Source organism: Schistocerca cancellata, chromosome 1 (genome assembly GCF_023864275.1).
Source record: "Schistocerca cancellata isolate TAMUIC-IGC-003103 chromosome 1, iqSchCanc2.1, whole genome shotgun sequence".
NCBI lineage: Eukaryota > Metazoa > Arthropoda > Insecta > Orthoptera > Acrididae > Schistocerca > Schistocerca cancellata.
Window position 1 is genome coordinate 179,533,148 of NC_064626.1, and position 23,356 is coordinate 179,556,503.

Genomic DNA, 23,356 nt, shown 5'->3' on the forward strand with positions numbered 1-23,356 from the left:
AATACATTATTTTTCTCAAGGAGTGGAGCTCCTTTAAATTTGTAGGGCAAGGAAGTGTGACAACAGCTTCAACATCTGTGTGTGTGTTTGTGTGTGTGTGCCGGCTTATTACCTTTCCAAGAGATGATGTGTCCTAAGTAATCCACCAGCAGTTGAAAGAAAAGAGAGATTTTTTGAGATTGCATTTAAGGCCTGCTGAATGGAGGTTGTGGAACAGCCACTGCTGGTTTCCTAAGTGTTCTTGCATTGTGGCTCCCATCACCACAGTGCCATCTAGGTAATTTATGCGGCCCAGAACAACCTGCAGCTGTTGCTTGAGGAACCTTTGAAAGATTGCTGGGGTATTGGTCACCCCTGAAACTAAGCATTTAAAACTACTAGTACATTCTATGGTTTCTCATCCAGGGTAGTTGTAAATAAGCTTTGTAGAGATTGACATTCAAAAAATACTGACAGCCTGTGAATCTGGAGAAAAGCTCATGTGGTTTTGGGATGTGATACTTACCAATATCTGACTGGGAACTAACCTTAATCTCCATGCAGGCAGTTTCCCTGACAGTTTTTTCACAATAACCAAAGGTGTTGCTCATCCACTTGCAAACAAGAGTTCAGTGACATCTGTGGCATCAAACTATGTGTAAAGGACATAAGTTATGCAGGAAAGAAGCAAGGGCATGCCAATTTTTTAAATGTAATGTGCACCATAAAGTCCTTCACTTTTCCTAGACACTAGAGAAAATGTCAGGGTAGTCCTTACTGAGGGTTTCCAATTCCCTAAATGGGACTTATTTCGATACCAGATGGACCGAGTCATGGACGACAAATCCGAAAGCAGAGAAAACATTGTGACTGAATAGATCCTCTATCCGTGCTGTGAACCACAAGGAAGGTAATGTGTTGCATGACATTTTTGTATGTTGACGCACTTGGGTATTGTCCATTGGTGGAATGTGTTATTTTCTATATGCTGCCAAGTGGTGAGCTGTGAATTAAAGGGGAGGTGCTCCCAGCTGGAGATGTTTGAGAGAGCAAAAGGGACATGGTGACATCAATGTTGACCTGTAGCTAAACTTGTTTATTGTGCAAAATGAGCATGATGAATAATTTCGCAGGTGACAACACTGTAGTGTGAGACTCTGATGAAATCATAATGTCCATTATGTCCTATCGAGACGTGGTATTTTACAAAGGATAAATAGGACTTGGTAGCAATGCAGTTAAGCAGAGCACTTGAAACCTGTCTCAAGTTGGATTAACATCTCACAAGTTTCATCTGTCTGTATTATTCCAACTAAACAAAGAGGATTATTGGTACAGATATTGAGGGATTTATTGTAGCACAGATTCATTTGTCATGGTTACTTGAGCTGTAGGGAAAGGAGTATTTGACTTGAAATTGCTGGGGATTGTAAAAATTGAGTGGTTGTTTGCTTTCATGTGAACCCTAATTTGGATGGCAGTGTTAGTCAAATGGAGGCTGACATTCAGGAAAACTGTGGAGTTTGGAAAAGAGTAAGATAACTTTCAATAAAGAAATCAGTTAGTTTCTGGAAGGAAGTGGAGTTTTTCATCTTAACCATAAGCCTAGGGCACAAACTATTGTTGAATCTAAGAACCTTTCGCAATCGAGGCAGGTTTTTAGTTTTTTAATATATTGTTGAATCTCCGATGTGTCTTTGTGTTCTGGCAGGACACAGAAATTTTCAAAGGTGCCACCATAAGCATCACATCATTTATTGGACACAGCCAATTTCCACCAAAGCCCTTATACCATAGATAACAGTTGCTTTTATGCATATCAATGAGTGAGTGCTATCAATTTCTGATTGTTCATCCAGTGCTTTTTATAATAACTACATAATAAATTTAGCTTCTTTTGTGGGTAATATTTGACAGCATTATTTTATGCTCCTTTGAAATATCAACACTTGGAAATAATGGCATTACCAAAGTTTATATTCTCTCTTAGATACAAAGTATTTGCTACATGTTGTATCTTCATTAATAAGTCAATGTCCCAGTTAGGTGGCCTCTCAAAATGTTGCTGTACAATGGAACCATACTGGGTTAATTGCTGTCCACCAGATTTATTTACATCTCTGACCTTCAAAGATGACGACCATATGAGTAAGCATGATGTTGATTAATGTTACAATCAGTGAAGTTTGTGGGATACTTCTAGCTTGTCATTGCAAGAAATAATAATTAAAGAAATAGTGTTAGACATAGATACCCTGTATAGGAGGGATGCTGGTGTAAAGAGAGGTTGCATTAGCGGCTACAAGGTAGGTTTTAGCTATAAGAGAGTCAGGAATATAGTCAAGGTGTGCAGCAAAATGGATTGTTAGTGACTTTAAAGCATGCCTCAATGAAATATCCAGGATAGTGGTCTATGTGTCACAGTACTTACTACTCTGCTTTTTCTCATTTATCTTGTTTATCTTTGTGTCCCTTCTTTCTATGTCTACATTGACATACATATTCTGCAAACCATTGTGAAATGTGTGGCATAGAGTAGCTTTTCAAGCTACCCACTATTTTTTCATGTGCAGCAAGCAAAAAGTCATTTTATTGATAACTACTACAATTTATATATTGCCATTGTGAAAAATGACCACAATAAAAACAGTAATTAGTTTCATCTTGGCTTTGTGGTCCCTATGAGAGTGAAGTGTAGGGAATTGAAGAATGTCTCTTGATTCTTTGCTTAACATTGGCTCTTCCAACTTTGTAAATAGCCTTTCTTGGAATAATGGACTTCTGTCTTCAACCATCTACCAGGTCAGGATTTTTCAGCATTTCTGTGATGCTCTCTCGTAAGTTGAGTAAATTGGGGACCTTTCATGCTGTTTGTACACTCACTTGAGGATGAAATAGTATTGAAAATCAGTGTGGGTTTGTAATTTTGTAATTAATATATGGTACCCAGTTTTAGAAAAAAGAAACCATATTTGTAATTAATGTATTGTACCCAGGTTTAGAAAAAGAAACCGTATTGGTGTATTGCTTATTGGAATGTATAGTGAAGATTGCCAGGGAACAGAAGACGATAACTCCAATAACCCCAGACCCACATCAGAGGAGAAGGGAAATGTCAAGGTCAAAAGACTAAGCCATTTGGTGATTGCTCTAGTTCATGGCTGTGAACAGAAGAGAGAGAGAGAGAGAGAGAGAGAGAGAGATGTTTTTAGACCACGGTTCAGAGGGCCATCTGTCTCGCAAGTCAGGTGATCCTGCAGCATGATTTGATTGGCAAGGCAGCTTTGCTAACAACAGTTCGGTCTATTCTGACATGAACAAGTTGATTGTTGTTGCATCAGCTGAAAGGTGATGGATGAAGAAGGTGGCCTTTTTGTAAAATTTAAATAATGAAAATTATTCACATCTGCGGCACCTGGTACATATCTTTTCCTCTCCCTGAAAGAATTCACCATTGGTAAATTTGACAATCTCATTGTAACCTTAAATCTAGCGAGTGACAAGATTTAACACAGGTATTACAGTTCTGTCTGGTGACTAGCTGGGTGCACAGGGCTGTGACAGCCATGGCAATACAAAGGTAGCCAAAGCTGACTTCTGAGACATTTTTAAGGAGTACAAGTAACTGAGACACTTATAAGTCAAGGATTAGAACATAACATGTAAATAATCAGGACATGTTACAGGTCAGTTTTTTTTAGAAAAAGATTAAGGAGGAAGTGAATGGATCTAGCATGATGTTCAATAGGGGCCACATGATGTTGAAAGGTTTCTTCATCAGATTGTAGTTTGTTTTTTAAAAAGATGTGAGCACACAGTGCCCTAGCTTTTTCAGGGATTAGGTAACCACCAGGGAGACATCGACTGGTTGTCAACCTGACAGTAAGGCAGATTGAAATCAGGGAACAGAATTTTGAAACACAAGAGTTATTTTAATTGTAATCAGGAAGGATTGAAGCATTTTAAGTAAAATTTATTTTGAGTTTGTTAGCACCACCAAGTATGTCTTGTAAGTAATGTTGTAATTATTTAGGTGATCAAAGAAGAGTTTTAAATCTGAAAATATATTAATGTGTGGAAGGCACAAATCACCTTCTTGATTGAATCTGAGCATCAACCAGAGTGATCTATGAAAGTAAACAGATTTGAGTGACAGAAATGTAAAGTGACAACTACAAAATGTGAGGCTTCTCACTGCATTAATGCATCTCATAGATCAATAACAACATTTAGAATAAACACCTGAAGGTTGATTCATTTGACTCAATTTTTTGTGGTCATAACAGCTACGTAACTAAATTCAGTTAAACTGAATAGAAAGATTGTAGAGATAACGCATGACAACAGAACATCGAATGAATATAAGCACAATAATAAAACACCGTTGTTTGAAGCAAGTCCCAAAGTAAGAAAATTATAAGACAAATACAAAATAATAATTTAATTAAAGAAAACAGTCCTAAGTGGGATTACAAAATTATAGTTCATGACAGCAGAAAAACAAAAGTTGACCTTAACTTTTGCATTTTATCTCGGTACAATCCAATGGAATTAGGCGAAGGCACTCGATCGTCTAGAGTGGCTGTATGCATTCTACTCCATAACTTGCAAGTGAAACAGCAATATAGTCATTCTCAGTATCAGAATAGCAAGTAGGATGGAAGTTACTGAGGGAAAAGTTAGGGTAAAGAGAAATTTTCGCATTATGGCCTGAGACTGGTGAATCAGGCCTGAGCAACCGCCGAGTTGTCCTGTGCTTATGCTTTCAGCAGATGCGGTACCGGGAGGTGTGTGGTCAGCGCGCCACTCCTCCAGTCATTCTCGGTTTTCTTGATCTTGAAACCACTAGTAGTCGGTCGAGTGGCCCTGTCAGGTGATCTTATGAGACTGAATGCACCATGTACCAGTACTCCAACCAAGGTAAAATCCTTATCAGTACCAGGAATCATGCTGGGTACACAGCTGCAGATTTGGACACTACAGAAACACTGTTAAGTAAAATATCGTGGTAGTGGAATCTTGTAATATGGATGGCAGCTAGATCTAGTGTGATTTGTTGTTGCTGGTGCCACCGCCACAGCAGCTGCTGCTGCTACTGCCACTACACCATCAACTAATCCAAGGACTTGAGCAATTCAGTGTTTTTAGTCTCCAGAAGAACTGTTAAGATAGGATGTGTACTGCCTAAACTGAAATTCTAGAATGAATAGCAGGAATGGTTCAATAGTGGAATTCAGAGTTTCTTTTAGTTGTGTGTAGAACCAAAATTGAGGTTTCAGGACGTCACAGTGGGATGGTTTGAATAGAAATCCCATATTATTCAGTATTTGTATGAAGTGAAACTCCAATCATAACTCACAAGTGAAACTCCAGTTATATATAGGACATTCTAGAACCTACTGCTTCTTATGTGGTAGCACAAAAGCTATGTTAATTTATCAGTCAGGGATGTGGAAGTTGTTTAGTTTCTGCTAACAACAGAATAATTTCAAAAAGAGAATAAAATTAAATCAATACAAATATAAAACTTCCTGGCAGATTAAAACTGTGTGCCCGACCGAGACTCGAACTCGGGACCTTTGCCTTTCGCGGGCAAGTGGTAGAGCACTTGTCCGCGAAAGGCAAAGGTCCCGAGTTCGAGTCTCGGTCGGGCACACAGTTTTAATCTGCCAGGAAGTTTCTTATCAGCACAAACTCCGCTGCAGAGTGAAAATCTCATTCTGAATACAAATATAGTTTGCCTACAGTGGCAATTCTGTGACTCTACAGCAGACAAAACTCTATTGTGTATGCTGTTCAGCACAGTGGCTAACTGGAGGGACCATAGTTGGGTAATACCTTTATGATCACTCCCATTAGCCATCGTGCCAAGTATCAACTTAGTTTGTGCAGTCAATAGTTGCAAGTATATTTCCAGGGAATAGGTAAGATTAAACCCTGTGTCATTCCAATTCACAAATCTGACAAGGAGGTATCCACAAGTGAAGAATAAGTTTGAGGTAATTTGGAGTCAACTTCACAGTAACACAGTTATGATACTGTGGCATAAAACTAGAAGCAAGGGGTATATCTTTTGAAGAGGCAGGTATAGTTGCATTGAGATATTTATAAGAGTATAAAGTAAGGATTCAGGGGGAATTAAAATCAAACTGACCTTATTTTGTAGTCCAGTTTATGTACCCGAAATAATACACCATATCCACTTGGGCATGACCAGAGTTTATCGTGCAAAAGAGGGTTTTCTACTATCATACTTGCAACACTGTTGAAGTCGCAGCAAGTTACTAATTTGGATTTTCATAGCATCCATACTTTGATTAATTAAATCACGAAGGAGTTTGTGGTGAGATAGCAACTGGGTAGTGATCAGTGAACTTTGTTGCATATGAGAACAAACTGTCTTCAGTATGTTAAAAGAGGAAACTAAGTCTACACAAGACATTGAAGTGTATTACACATGTGTAAGCAAAGGTGCTAATTTGCCTCGCCAGTGTCTTCTCGGAAGCAAGTTGCGTCTTGCAGTGCCGGGTTGCACTTATTCAGTTTCTGTTGAACGATAGGTGGTTACATCTGAAGAAAAGTGTGATCATATTTCAGCAGATTAAAAAAAAAAAATCACAGCAGCCTTTTCCATTATAATGAGTTGCACCCTTGTAGCACAAGTTTTCAAATTTCATAAACTTTGAACATAATTTTTCCATACCAGCCAGTGATTAAAACTATGCAATGACAATGTATCAGCATAGTGAAATAATGCAAACATATGACAAAACCATTCAGTAGTTCATTTGGTTGTAATGTGAAGTGTGTAAGACACAAATGTAAAAGCAGTGGTGTGTTACTAGCACAGAGGGCTGCTAGGCATGTTACTAATTGCACGCAGTGGAGAAAAAGCATCATAGTCCAATCAATGAAGGAAAATTGGGGAGAAAAGTTCATATAATTGCAAATTTTTGCACAGTGGTAGGAACAATATATTAGAAGTTCTGACTGTGGTGCATGTGCACATGTGCTTGTGGATGAGTGGCGGGGGGGGGGGGGGGGGGGGTTGAAGAGTGAGTAGGGTAGTCCAAACTCTCTATAATCCATTACTTCACTAGAAGGCACTACAGGGTACGTCACACAGTTATACTGATCCTTCTGCATCTTGCTTCTTGAATCACTGGTAATGCAATATGCGGTTACATCTAGGTGATGTTTATTTTCCACGAAGTGCATTAGCACTACACATGGGACACAGATATGGTCACAAAGAACACTAATGTAAAAAAAGCATACACACAAATTCTTGTAAATCTCTACACACTTTCCTACACTGCTAGAGAGGAAATTAATTCATAGTCATTCTGTATGGCAGTAATGTTGTTCTGGGAAAGACATCTTCCTCCCGCCATGAGCAGTGCTTGCTTTTTAGTTTACAGGCACACTATACCCCACCAGCATTTTCTGTCCTTTTCTCTTATGTGTGTAGAAAAAATAACTTCACAGAGCTCATATTTATGTGGTGTGGACTATTTTCAGTTTATTAAGTGCATACTGTGTCGGCAGCGGTTCATGCGGTGAACTTTGGAAGGGCTGATTTAATTTTGTGAAACACCCTGTAGTTGCTTCTTGTGAAGTAGTGTAGTTGAGATAGTAGGACTCATCTACTGGGTCTTCAGTTTTCAGGCTTATGAAGGAGGGAAGTAAAGGCCACAATCCAGTGAATAGCCAGCTTCACACATCAAAGAGGCAGAATGTAAATTGTAACAGGAATTCATTGGTTGCTGTGTAAATGTTTTACTGGGCTTGGCTTTTGTGTCAAATGATTCTTTCTGAATTAAGCTGGATCCACTACAGGATATAGTGTATTGCCACCATTTGCACTTGGTTAAGTGGGCAAAGTGAACTATAATCTTCTGATCTGGGAGCTGCAATTAGACACAGACAGGCAATGTGAAGTGCGATATCTAGAATGGTCCATCCAAATTTCATAGCTCTGCCTGTTTCCGTAACCATTTTTCATAACACTACATGATATACTTGATTTAGCGGCATTCTAGTGTTTTTTTGAATATGGAGCTGTTGTCTCTGTGTCACAGATGCAATGCTCTGCTGAAATCTCTTCCATATACACTATAAACTTATAGCTTCACTTTGCTTGAATGTATTTTGGGCAGCATCTTCTTGATATCGATAGGGGAACTCTTTTGTGACCATAAACATCCTCATAGAGTCTCAACCTTGTTGTTTCATGTACCATGGCACTGTCTGATGAAATCACAAATAGCAATAAACAGTCCTAGCCTGAGTTCGAGCCATTCATGTAATAAGACATTTTAACTACAGTTTTATGAACACATTGATCCCTGACATTTCTTGTAAGGGGGTATTAGGCAGTGATCTGCCATGAACAGTACAGGCCTGTGTGACAGCTATCTGGCTGTGGAACGGGTGGAACTAAGAGAATCAGTAAGCACATTAATGTGCTCATAAACACAAAGTTGATCTGAATGCCCATGAATCTGTACATGCACATTAGAGGGCAGTAACTCACACATGTGCAGAAGGGGGTACTCAGAGCATGCTTCTTACTTGTTCTTGTTGAAATCAAGCAAAAGAAATATTTTTTGCCAACAAACTGTGTATTATATAAGCTGTTTCTGAAAAGCATTGTTTGTACTGCATGATTCGTATTTTAGAAATGGAATGGACCAAACAAGCGTTAAGCATCCCAATTCAGGCATATAGTGAGGAAAGATGTCTGTGTTACCATCACAACCCCTGTCTCAGAACTCATTTATTACTGAATAAATATGCATATAACTTCAAATGTGTGGTTTTCAGCTTGTGTGTGTGGTGTTGTAATTGAGAAAAGGTTACATTTGATTTGATTACATCTGTTTTTTTACTTCAGCAAGACAGGAAGGAGAAACTGGCAGCAGTCAGCAAGAGAATCCTATCACAAAATGAATAAACACATGGTTCAATTCTTACTTTCCGCTAGGTGAAACTGCCTCCTACATTATTTTGTTACTGATCTGTGGATCTTTGGGCCTCAGTTCCTTTGTTAATATGGATTATTTCCACTGCCTTCATCCATTCTTCCCAGCCAGGGTTGAACCCAACAATGTCTGGCTTTTCGTCATTGTCCTTGTTAGTGTGCTCTAATCCTAAGAGTTACAGGCACTGGAAGGCAAAAGCGCTGAAAACAAATGCTTCCTCCTTGTGCAAACTTCTGTATAAATGTAAATTTAAATAATAAATATATTCTTGTGCTATCAAATGCCATAATATAAACTGAATAGTTCAGCCCTTAATTCAGATCAGTAATAAGATAATTCTGTGACAGTTACATAAGAGAAGAACAGTTACTTAATAAAATAATAACAAAAAATAAAAACAGTTACTTTATATGTAGGAACCTTCAGCTCTCAGAAATTTTTAATTTGAATTAACAACTTTAGAAAAAATCAGACAGTCCTCTTCAAGATTCACACAGTATTGCCGTCTAGTGCACCTGCGTGGATTCACATGAGAACTATCCCACATGCATCATGTAATTGAGCAGTGTGAACCAGTTTGTCATTCCACCTTAGGTGCATGGGTAATATGGGCTGTAGAGTGAAATGGTGTAGTTGTCTACTTTTTTAAGTAGCCGACATACTTGTACCATAAGTTTGAACATTAAGTTTGTCTCTCGGTGTGTTGTTATGCCTCTGGACTCCAAAATGGTAGTACTAAATGAGCGATGAATGCTTTCTCAACTGTCTCTGCGATCATATCTTCAATAGCTATCATAATAAGATAGCAAGAGAAATGGTCACTCATGGGTAAAACTCATCTATTTTGAGCTGTTATGGGAAACTGTCTTACAATGTCGAGTGCACGAGGTATATTTGGTCTTCACTCTTGCTCTCTCTTAGCACAAGGGAGACAATTTTGAATGAGTTCTTCTACATCTTTCTTTTTTTGTAGCCACCAATAATAATGGCCTGCAGTGTGAACTAGTGTGGTGCTTTTCCCATTATGACATGACTGTATGCGATCATGACAGTATCGCAGTGTGCACTACATTTTCATATATAAAATGTTATCTCTTGCGATTAAAGCTGCTGTGGTTGCCAGTTTCTTATGCTCATTATAGAGTTCCAGTGCTTTTTTAATTCCTCTGTAAGCATCTTGTCTTCTTGCAGGATCTTAATTTTCCTACTCAAGGTATTTGCGTTCTTATTTAACATGCCAGACTTGTGACATATTCATAGTGTTTTAAGGCCCATCTAACAAGTCTGGTACTAGAATCTTTTACACTCAAAAGCCATAGTAAAGCTACATGATCTGCAATTATTGTGAACTGACGATCATGTAGGTAACATCGAAAGTAATGAATGCCAAAAACAATGGCCAGAAGTTCTTTTTTTTGTTGTGCTGCATTTGGCACAGTTGATTCTGTTGGCATGATTTGTAGCCAGTTGGTTTTTCTTCATTGTGTTGTATTTCACTCAAATACAGATGACAGCAATATTGCCAGCGTCAAATGATAGGATAAAAGGTAGTGCAAAATCCAGATAAGCCAAGATAAATGAACTTAGAGAAGCATGGTAACCCATGGAATTTTAATGTCTCTGCCTCAAACATTATCTATACCCACTGGCAGAAATGTACCATAGTCTGGAATATTCATTCGAGATAAATTATGCTTCTCATGTGCTGTTTACTGTCTAACATTTCTTGTTTATGGGTCTATTAAGAAAGTATATCATCGTAAAAACAGGCTTTCTTCACCTCTATCCAAATGATTTCCCTTGTACCAACCAATATTTTCTCAGCTTTATTTAACTTCAACACTGTGTATATGATTTGGTGAGTTGGGAGAAGATTTAACAAACAAATCACCAAAACACCTGTTTAACAATGGAAAATCCAAGTTAAAATGTAACAATATTATGAAAAGGATAGTTGCTACTCACCATGCAGTAGTGTTGCTGGGTCGCAGGCAGGCACAACAAAATCTCTGTCACAAAACAAGCTTTCGGCCAACAAGGCCCTTTGTTACACACACACACACACACACACACACACACACACACACACACGCTGGTAGTCTGCCTTCAGCTTCCAGAGACTGTGGTTGTGTGTATGTGAGTTGTTTTTGCAAGTTGTGACAGTCTTTGTTATGCCTATCTGCATATCAGCATCTCCACTATGGTGAGTATCAGCTCTCCATTGCATAATATCAAAACACTTATTTATACACTCGTATCAATGGCAAAGGTAGACTTTCTACCATTGATCTTACATGTCAAAATTTGGGCAAAAGGGGAGTGAGTGCAGTGGCAGAACCACTCCTGTTCACATTTCCCATATTTGCATTCCTTCAAGGACCTCAGTAACCTATTTGGTTGGCGAGCTATGATGTGAATATGGACAGTTTGCCCTCTAGTGTCCGATATTTTTTGCAATAGGCATATGCCAATGCCAAACACTTGGGAGCCTTCTGACCCCAGCGTTTGCACCAAGTGTAGTGCACTTCAGCCATGAATGCTTACTTGGGTGTGAGACTGGAGAAAATGTCAGGCCTCCTTGCCTGGAAACCAGAGTCATACAGCCTCCCTTAGTGTGATTGGTGAAGCACACTTCACCTCAGCCCCTCTGTGTGAGTCAATCCTGCGAGGGAATATATTTTTACAGAAGGTACTCTGCTGTACTGAGAAGTCTCTTCCTTTCATTACATAGGTCTTATTCAGTCAGCAAAGTATTCAGAATCCTCTCTGGAATTTTGAGGTATTTTGGAAAGTTTTTCAGTGTCGTAACTAATACTATGCTTCACTTCATAACTGTCCACTAGACCTGTTGCAAGAATGATAAATGCCTTGGTGTTTCCCAGCCCATTCCACAGATTTTATATAAGCATGATTCTCTCCTTGCAGCTTGAGGATGGTGGCTCCTGCCAACACTTCATCACCCTACGTGGGAGTTTCCCTGCATCCGTTAAATTTTGTATGAAAACATGGACATTTTTGCCTAGTTTGTCTGTGTAGGTAAGAACTAGCAAACACATTGCAACATCAAATACAGGCCAATGTGGAACTGCGCATGGAAACCCCGTGAAATGGGGAAGTGAGGCTAGCTGCGGGCACAGTGCTTCTTTGTGGCATTGCATTTACTAATGCCTTTGCAGGACGTAATTTTTCACCCAGAGTGGCTCCATTCTCACTTAAAATACTGCATCCATCTCCATCTGTCTCCGTGACCTGGTTGAAAGCATTCCTCCAAACTAGACATATAAAATAAATAAGTAAGTTAAAGCCTTTGATGTCAGATCTCGGTGACATCTCTGAAAGCACTGCACCAATGGCTCCTTCTCCCTAAAAGAGAAGCTCGTGAAATACATATGTTGATCAACCCATGACGTGGTAAGCATGGGACAGAGAAACAGTCGATGGCTTCTGGGTGGTGCTGGGTCATTGTACTGGCAATGTGGCTTTGTGCATAGGTGGCGGGTGATGTCTGAAGGCCTCGGACAGTTGGGGGGAAAGGGGGGGGGGTGGCAGTGGCAGTGGCAGTGGCAGCAACGGTGGTGGCGGCAGTGGCTCTGGGTAGTTAGCCCAACTGACAGCACTAAGCACTTGTCAGTTGTTCACAGCACAAGGCCAGATGGTGCCACACAATTGTTTCTTGCTCACGGTTTAGTAATTTGTATGCAGCACCTCAAAAAGCTGGAAACAGTGCGAATTCAGAATTCTGTTTCTGACACTAGTTTGTATGCCCACTCAGGGGTGTAGTCACAATTGGAAAGCTCTTTGGGCTTGTAATTAATAAACAGGGGTAAGGTTTATAAACTGATTGTATTCAGCCAATGAACCAAATCCTACCACCTGCTTTACCTGCATTTCGTATTTATAAAAATTGCTACAGCGAGGTATTTGTATGAGTTGGATGAACCCAAATATAACTCAGTGATGTTATAGGCTACTACATTTCTGTATTTTTTGAAATGTACAATTTTAGATTTCTACACATTAAAGCAAGTTGCAGTCCTGGTTTTCAGGCTGTACGGGAGGGGGGAGGGGGGGGGGGGGGGTTACTGTCAGGTTGCTATCGCACTGCTGTCTGGAGTATCTCCAGACATATCTTTAGCCAGGAATGTCAGTGACTGGAGTGGAATTGTCTTCAGTGATGAGACCCACTTTGAATTGAGCACCGATGATCTGTGAGAGTATATATAAAAACATCAATGTGGTAACAATTCTTACGCTTTTCAGAAATAACAAAATACTGCATCCACATTGTTGCCATCACCTGTGGCTTTTGGGATGTTGTTAGAGAGAAGTGGAATGGAATTTTGGATGACTGATGTTTTCAGAATGCTCGTTGGATTGACAGATGTCATTCTATTAGAGATCCATCATTATGTTTGATCTCAGAATTTCTTCTAAGATTCTAAAACAGTGACATTGGCTGGTAGTTTTCTGGATCGCTTCTTGTACCTTTCTTGTAGACAGATGTACCCTGTCTTTTTTAACTATCATTGGCCACAAGTTTTTGTTTGGGAGGCCCACAATATACAGGATATATCAAAAAGAATCATCCAATTTTTAAAAAATCATAGCTATTACGTTATCTGAGCTATAAGTATGAACAACATACTGTTGGAAAGAACGAACTCTCAAGTTTTACATGGTTTCTGCTAGGTAGCAGCAGAGTGTGCGTCAGTAATAGCTGTTCAGAATGACTTTCATACTATGTATGATGTGGATCTTCCTACAGTACGGAGCAATAGATGATGGCATGAACAATTCTGAGAAACAGGTTGTTTGTGTAGAGGCAAATTGCTGGGCCATCCCTGAGTGTCTGATACAGACGTCAAATGCATCCGCCATAGTTACACGAGGAGTCTGCAGAAATCCATTCACTGTGCAGCTTGACAGCTCAACATGCCCCCGATGTCTGTCTAGTGTGTGTTGCATCGATGTTTACATGTGAAACCATACAAAATTCAGCTACTGCAAGCTCTTCGTGAAGGTGACCAACAACAATGTGTGGCGTTCTGTAATTTCATTCCGGGCAAGATGGAGGATGACAGTTTTCTTCCACGCTTAGTGTTTAGTGATGAGGCAACATTCCATTTAAATGGAAAGGTGTTTATAATGTGAGCATGTGGGGTATGGAATGACCACATGAAGCTGTACAACATGGGAGGGACTCTCCAAAATTTAATGTGTTTTCTGCAGTTTCTTGGGAAAAGGTGTACAGTCCATTTGTCTTTGCCAAGAACACTGTTACAGGAAGCACATATCTCAACATGCTTCAGAAATTCCTTTTCCCACAGTTGAAGACTGATTCGATTGACTTCATTTACCAACAGGATGAGGCACCACCACACTGGTATCTGGAAGTACAGGAACTTTTAAATCAAGGGATTACTGTATGATGGATCGGTCACACTGGACCAAATGATTCACCATTACATTACTGGCCTTCGAGGTCATTGGATCTGACTGTATGTGACTATTTATTAAGGGGGTTCACGAAAGATTCTGTTTGTGCACCTCCTTTACCAACAACAATGAATGAACTGAGACATCGCATAACTGCAGCTGTGGAAGCTGTAACTCAAGACATGCTACGCTACAGTGTGGGAAAATTGTGAATACTGCATTGACATATGCTGTGCATCTCAAGGGGAACCATAATGAACACCTATGAAGAGGAACCGTATTGAACACCTATGATAAGGTATGAAAAAAAAAAACTTTGAGTTTCCCATTCATCAGAAAAACAAAATTCATTGCATATGTTTATTAGTTTCAGAAGTATAGACATGCCAAATTGGGTGATTCGTGATTGTTTTTGATACACCCTGTATTAAGTTTGAAATAGAAACTATAAATGTCAAACGGCACCTCGCTTGGTGTAAGGAGCATAAACATTGGATGACTGAACAGTGGAAAAATGTTGTATGGAATGATGAATCACAGTACACAATGTGGCGATCCGATGGCAGGGTGTGGGTATGGTGAATGCCCGGTGAACGTCATCTGCCACCGTGTGTAGTGCAACAGTAAAATTTGGAGGTGGTGGTGTTGTGATGTGGTTGTGCTTTTCATGGAGGTGGCTTGCACCCCTGTTGTTTTGCATGGCACTATCACAGCACAGACCTACATTACTGTTTTTAGCACCTTCTTGCTTTCTACTGTTGAAGAGCTATTCAGGGATGGTGATTGTATCTTTCAACATGATCAAGCACCTGTTCATAATGCACAGCTGTGGCAGAGTGGTTACATGACAGTAACGTCCCTGTAATGAACTGGCCTGCACAGAGTCTGGACCTGAATCCTATATAACACCTTTGGGGTGTTTCAGAATGCCGACTTGTGTGCCAGGCCTCACTGACCAACATCAATATTATACTGTGGGGGATATTCAACTGGACTTTCATGGGACATGTAGTAATACACTCCTGGAAATGGAAAAAAGAACACATTGACACCGGTGTGTCAGACCCACCATACTTGCTCCGGACACTGCGAGAGGGCTGTACAAGCAATGATCACACGCACGGCACAGCAGACACACCAGGAACCGCGGTGTTGGCCGTCGAATGGCGCTAGCTGCGCAGCATTTGTGCACCACCGCCGTCAGTGTCAGCCAGTTTGCCGTGGCATACGGAGCTCCATCACAGTCTTTAACACTGGTAGCATGCCGCGACAGCGTGAACCGTATGTGCAGTTGTCGGACTTTGAGCGAGGGCGTATAGTGGGCATGCGGGAGGCCGGGTGGATGTACCGCCGAATTGCTCAACACGTGGGGCGTGAGGTCTCCACAGTACATCGATGTTGTCGCCAGTGGTCGGCGGAAGGTGCACGTGCCCGTCGACCTGGGACCGGACCGCAGCGACGCACGGATGCACGCCAAGACCGTAGGATTCTACGCAGTGCCGTAGGGGACCGCACCGCCACTTCCCAGCAAATTAGGGACACTGTTGCTCCTGGGGTATCGGCGAGGACCATTCGCAACCGTCTCCATGAAGCTGGGCTACGGTCCCGCACACCGTTAGGCCGTCTTCCGCTCACGCCCCAACATCGTGCAGCCCGCCTCCAGTGGTGTCGCGACAGGCGTGAATGGAGGGACGAATGGAGACGTGTCGTCTTCAGCGATGAGAGTCGCTTCTGCCTTGGTGCCAATGATGGTCGTATGCGTGTTTGGCGCCGTGCAGGTGAGCGCCACAATCAGGACTGCATACGACCGAGGCACACAGGGCCAACACCCGGCATCATGGTGTGGGGAGCGATCTCCTACACTGGCCGTACACCACTGGTGATCGTCGAGGGGACACTGAATAGTGCACGGTACATCCAAACCGTCATCGAACCCATCGTTCTACCATTCCTAGACCGGCAAGGGAACTTGCTGTTCCAACAGGACAATGCACGTCTGCATGTATCCCGTGCCACCCAACGTGCTCTAGAAGGTGTAAGTCAACTACCCTGGCCAGCAAGATCTCCGGATCTGTCCCCCACTGAGCATGTTTGGGACTGGATGAAGCGTCGTCTCACGCGGTCTGCACGTCCAGCACGAATGCTGGTCCAACTGAGGCGCCAGGTGGAAATGGCATGGCAAGCCGTTCCACAGGACTACATCCAGCATCTCTACGATCGTCTCCATGGGAGAATAGCAGCCTGCATTGCTGCGAAAGGTGGATATACACTGTACTAGTGCCGACATTGTGCATGCTCTGTTCCCTGTGTCTATGTGCCTGTGGTTCTGTCAGTGTGATCATGTGATGTATCTGACCCCAGGAATGTGTCAATAAAGTTTCCCCTTCCTGGGACAATGAATTCACGGTGTTCTTATTTCAATTTCCAGGAGTGTAGTTGAAGGGACCATAACAGTTGCAGGCTGTGTGAACATTATTGTGTACTGCCCAGATCACTTCATGCTAAATGTCTTCCTTGATTTTGATAGCACCTTCCAATTGGATAACTGTCCATGTCATAATACCAGAGATGTGCCACACTGATTTGAACAGCTTGATAGTGATCTCACATTGATGTTTGTCTACCAAACTAGCCTGATCTGATCCCAGTGGAACACATCTGGGAAGTTGCTGGGTGCCAACTCTGCACCCATAAACCTCCAGTTTGTAATCTTTAGAAATCACATGACCTGTGCATAAACATCTGGTGCCACATACCTCCAGAAACCTATCAAGGACTTTTTGAATCTTGACCCCATAGAATCACTCCTGTATTGCAATGTAAAGGTGGACCAGAACTATTAAGCAGGTGGTCATAATGTTTTGGCATATCAGAGTGCATCAGTCATCATTGCAGTGGTGTGAGAATTAAATTGGCACAGTACTCCTCTATCTTTCATTGTAAGGGAACATTTGAAAATGTTCACCATTTCTGATTCTGTTTTTTGCTGGAGGTTTGAGTTTTCCCTCAGGCATGGATGTGTGTGTTGTTCTTAGCATAAGTTAGTTTAAGTACTGTGTAAGTGTAGGGACCGATAACCTCAGCAGTTTGGTCCCTTAGGTATTCACACACATTTGAACATTTTGTTTCTGTTTTTGCTTTGCTGCAATTATGGTTCGTGTCATTCTTGAGAATCTGGGCACTAACTTTTGTGCCACTTACAGCCTTTAAATATGACCAGGATTTGAGGTTTGTGAGAGATGTTTTGATAAGATTCTGCTAAGATAGTCATTGAAGGTTCATGCATGGCTTTTTTTAGAGCCAAATGCTCTAGATTCAGGTTCTCCCTGTGTACAGATCTCTGATTCTTGTTGTACCTACTATGCAGTAACATTTAAACAATGGAAACTCCAGGTAGGAATATCAACAATGTAGGGAAAGATAGATTGCCACTTACTGTGATGATAACAAGCTAAGTTGCAGACAGGGACAATTAAGACACTTACACATAAGCTTTCTGCCACAGCCTTCATCGGGAAAAGAGAAACGCATCCCATTTATTCACGAAAGCACACCTCATGCACACATGATTGCCAACTCCAGCAGCTCAGGCCACAATGCTACTGTAAGTAGCGATTTGTGTTTTTCTACATTGTACACAGTAATAATTGTTAAAGTTCCTTTACAGCAACTGTATATTATGGAGCGTCCTTCCAATAATGGACTGTTCTACTAGGTACATGTCTATCTAGAAAATTGTCATATTTTCTTTTAAATTTGAACCAGTGTTGCTTCTAATTGGCCCTAGCCAGGATTATTTTTTTAAGTTTGTCTTTCAGATGTGACATGATGCAAATATTTCTACTTCTTTTAGTTGCCATTTTTGCTTTAGTAATCATTGTTGCTACAACTGGCTGACGGTCACTGATACAATTTTCAGTGTGGGCATCCTCAAAGAGGTCAAGTCTCTTTGTTTCCATCAGATTTAATATAATTCAATCATATATGATCCCCTGGCTAATGGCTAGTTTTCAGAGAAGGCATTTGCAGTTATTTCACAGGGTGTTTCGTCAGCCACATCACTTACAAAAGTGTAGTTATTCCAATCGACTGTTGCATGATTGAAATCTCCTCCAGTCATGACAGGATTATGATTGGGGAAATATGTGTTAGTGTGTTTAGGGTATCTCTAACCTTACCACTTTTATCTGGAGTTGTGTAGTAATTGGTGGAAGGACCCAGTTTTTAACTTGTGCTCACATTTGATACTGAGTCTTGCTCAAACAATCTTACATGGAGCTCCAATTTCTATCTTGGCCAGTTTAAGTTTCATGTCTACTGAAACACTTACGTAATCACCATTCCCAATTGGCCTTGCATTTCTCAGTACACATGCGTAAGCCCAAAAATCTCATTGCTGATTGTTCCAGATTTTAGCTGGATTTCTGTACCTGGTATATAAACTCCAATGCTTTTTACAAATTCAAACTGTGGAAAATTTATTTTGAATGCTTTGTTAGTTGTTCACTATGATTTTAATCAGCTTGTGTGTGTGTGTGTGTGTGTGTGTGTGTGTGTGTGTGTGTGTGTGTCGAGGGGTAGGGATAGGGGTGGGGTGGGGGTGGGGAGGGGAGAGGAGAGGAGAGGAGAGGAGAGGAGAGGAGAGGAGAGGAGAGGAGAGGAGAGGAGAGGAGGGTCATTCCTGTGGGTCTTGCGCTATATCATTTTCTGGATTCTACAGAATCACAAAGGCCGTAAAAAAAACCTTGTGTGAACTCCACATACGGTCAGCTAAGTATCTGATGTGTAGTGCATGCATGATTCATAGAGGGTCCCTACAGTTCTCAACCCTATGGTGCACTAACATTATGCTACTTGAAGCCTTTACATACAACTAGAATTTGAGTTTTGTGAGAGGTATTCCAATAAGATACTGCTGTGATAGTCATTGAAGACTTCATGCTTTTGCCTTTTGAGAGCCAGACGCACTACATTTGGCTTCTCCCTATGTAAAGCCCTATGTTTCATTTTACATCTATCATGCAGTAATCTTTGTGATGTTCAGAGTTTCTTTACAGTATCTGTACACCATGGGGGGTCCTTGTCCTCATGAACTTTCCTGCTAGGTACATATCTATCCAGGATGCCAAAGTCTATATTGTCACAAAGCCTTCAAAGAGCCTGGTTCAAGTCTTCTACTTTGTTCAGATTGAGGGGGGGGGGGGGGGGGGAGCATGATCATTTCTAAGGACAATTTGCAGATTGTGAACTTTATTGTAACTCCTTGAGTAAGGCTGGAATTCTCAGACTTTTGTACCAGTTGCTGGAATAAACTTGCTATGATCTCAGAGACCAGGTGACAGCTATCACTTAACAAATGATTTGGGTCTGTTGTCCGTCTTAACAGGGGTTCTGAGAGAGCACACCCCCTTCATTATCATCTCTCTACCCCTACAGTTTTTCCTTTTTTTCTGCCTAGCATAAGTGACTTGTGGTTATATATAATTTGGCTATAACGGGAGCTGCACCTCTTAAAGAAAAGTCCAATTCATTTGTCTCTTTGCGAATTTAAGAAATTCGTGACTAAAATTTTCCTTTGAAATTATCATCATCATGTAGAGTAGAGTGCCAATAAGCTAGAAAAATGATGGTTCAAAAGTTGGTATGTTTGTTCAAACTCTAGAAATGTTTTTTGCCTGTAATTTTATAGTCAGTTTACTATTGTTATACTTTTTTGCAGTTCTCCAAATCCTTTTACACTCATCACTCACTTATAAACACATCATTGCTACTTTTTTACTTACACATTTTCTTGTTGTATTTACAGAGGAATGGTTCAGACAAAAATTATAAAATAAAATTGAAAAAAGGAGTAGCAGTGTGCCTTTTGGATGATGAAGAGTAAGTAAAAAAAAAAAAAATCAACATTCATAACTGCCATATTTGTGTTTAAAATAAGTACAGTTTCTTCAGTAGTTCTTTCTGTGGTATGCACACAAACCCCTCAATCCTTAAATTTCTGTACTTTTAATAATGATTGCTATTCCACTTTTTAAAGTTACCCGAGAAAACAATTGCTTAGTCAGTTAACATTTATCGACCAAGAATTAAGAAAAGTTATGTGATGTACTCATTTTATGGCTTTTTTGTTTGTAGTTAAATGAAGTTCAAACTACTAAAGGTTCATCACCAGTTTGACAGATGGCTAACACCAATTGTTAATGTTCATAATAAAACTACTATAGCATGTTCTCTTCCTAATGACCTTTCTCCAAATACCAGTTCCCAATCTCCACCTTTGTGCTCCAAAGACTGTTCATTTCAAGTCTTCTACTCAAGGATCTACAATAGTTCTCACATTTCTCATGATAAAGTTTTAAAATATTTTAATTCAAATATAATGAAATAAGAAGAGATCTTACAAGCAAATAGCTGAATTAGACTTCCAGTTAATTATAAAAACTAATTCATTAATTTATTTAATAGTAGTGGTAGAAACAGGAAAGAACTTCCAGTATTACAAGGAAGTCTTAGGTAAGTATCAACTTTAATAAGAGGGAGATTTCACTGCTAGATAGCAGACAGGTGAGGTAATGTGACAAGACTTAAAAGTATTGTGTAAGGATTTTACTAAGAAGGATTGGTAGTGAGGGGCTGGTTTGGTAGCTCATAACTTATTATACTGTGGTGGATCTGGACTTACTTGAAGACAAATTTGTGTGATAATTTGTAGGAGGACAAGACCTTTTTAAGGGTAGAAACAGTTGTTTGGTATTCCTTCTTGATGGAAGTTAGTGAGTGGAGGAATGCAGATTAGAAGGCTCGGTGATCTTGTCTCATGTCAACATGGGGGAATTAGAGGCAGAGTGAATAAGATGGTAACATACCTTCTCAGATACCATTTTCATATCAGAACTTTATATACTTGGAAATAATTAATAAGATTTCCTCTGGAGCAATATGTCACATCAGATTCATTATGAGGAACACTTTGCAACTCACAATAGTGGCAATTTATGTTAAATTTAATGTTTCATTCAAAAGCATTGCTACATTAAACCACTAGATATATCAAATGTTTGGGGGATATGCATTGCTACTTGAATTTTCAGGGAAAGACTTATGATAATGGCGTCTACTGCTGATTTCCCTGTTCGGTTTAAAACTTCAGACACTTCACTGTGCCAATATCAGTCCTTAAGGCATAAAGCACATTTTGCATACAGATTTCAATATTGTTTTGACTGATTTTCCAAGAGAATGAAGTTGCTGGATCTCATTGAGTCATATAATCTGGTACAGTCAGTATACTTTTCAAATAAAGTACAGGGAAACTGCAGCACAAGTAGTAGTAGATAATATCTCCATAGTAAATTCTTTAGATTATTAGTAATATTTTGTTAGACTGTAGCCCCCAAACACTAGCACGGTGAGCAAATCAAAGAAGAATCATATCCAAGGCAATTAACAAAATATTGTGATATGAGTTCACTTGCAATGCAAATACTTAAAGCTCATATCAAAGGGCACACTTGGCTAGAAGTCCACCATACTGACAACTTGGAGGTCAAGCAGTATAAACTACCTGTTTACCTGGCATTACCTTGGTACTTGTGTGTCACAGTCTTGTGTAGACAGGAAAAGCCATCTCTAGTAGAAAATCAACATAATGTTATTATATGTTTTAAAATGTATAATATATAGCAAACAAATTATAAAATAAAATCTCATGGGAGGTGTCTGTGGACTAAGAAGTGCTATTCTCACTAGCTAGATGGCCAGAAATGAACTAAACGTGTGAAAATGCCATACACATATCCTCCCTCTGCCCTCCTCCCCATCTTTCCATTTCTTCCAATGCCATCAAGTGATCCATTCATTTCTGAAAATTTCCAGGAAGTTCTGTTGAGTTCTTTTTGACTGAACTTATACAGAAATGCCACTGGGAATGTTGCCATTCACCTGAGTGCACCTGAATACTGTGGTCATTTTTGATGACCACAAAAGCTAAGGATTATGCACTAATTCTAGTTGTTTCCAGTTATTTTTACATGTAGTCCATTTCCACTCCACCAAAACCCAAAAGTTAATGTAATTTAATGACTTTAAAAAAAGAAGCTGTAGCAGGAGAACACGAAGTTTTCATCTCATCCGGTAAGCCTCTTATGACCCAGGGTTCTGAGTGACTTGTGTGAACTCTACCTATTTCCATTTCCTTCGCATCACCAATCCTTTTCCATCACCCCTCTTCCATCTCCTCCAACTGTTCTCTAGAAGGAGCCACTGCCTTCGAAACTGTGCAAATTTCAATATCTTTAAGTGTGTGTTCTCCTGCCACTGCTTGGTGAGTAGAATGTTTTTAACTATCCAATTACTTTGTTTTCTTTGATACAGAACCCAGAAGGTGTCTCAAATGCTTCCCCCATCTGCCCCTGCCTCTGGTATGTTAGTCACTACATGACCAGCAAGTTTTCTTGAAATGGCTCCAAATGTTCCTGAAGTAGGCTTATTTTCAAATACCATCTCTTTCTCATTTGCTGACCCACAAAGTTATGGAGAGAGAGGTAGCCACAACTATACTTTTGCCCAATAAAACACAGGACTTACTAGGGTGCGTTAGAGATGACATTAATTTATGAGAGGCAAGGGTACAGCTGATTCTTTGCCTTTATGGAATAACATATAGTGGGTAAACAGTACATGCCATCAAAGGTTGCTGCCGAGAATACCGGCACTGCACTGGGCTAAGTATCCTGCCATGTTGCCAGTCACAGAGCACTGTTCATCTGAGACACACACGAGGAAAACTAATGCACCATGGTTTTAGCACAAATATCAAAATACTGGGACACCATCATTTCAGAGGTTATCCAAATTGGACCAAATACAGTCCTATTCTGTGGAACTGAAGCTATACCCTCAGCAAGGCATGGGAACCTGTGCTGAGTCTAATATAATGAGCTGGTACTCAGGGTGAG

The 23,356-nt window shown here is 40.3% G+C and overlaps 1 protein-coding gene across 5 annotated transcripts in view; it reads left to right on the forward strand.

Annotated features, from left to right (window-relative positions):
- LOC126168357 (uncharacterized) overlaps positions 1-23,356 on the forward strand; it is a 219,891-nt gene that overhangs the window by 70,420 nt on the left and 126,115 nt on the right. For all 5 annotated transcript variants that reach the window (XM_049920551.1, XM_049920550.1, XM_049920549.1 and 2 more), the window contains one exon: positions 20,206-20,279. In XM_049920551.1, the coding sequence (XP_049776508.1) occupies positions 20,206-20,279 (74 nt within the window). The remainder of the gene's footprint in view (positions 1-20,205; positions 20,280-23,356) is intronic.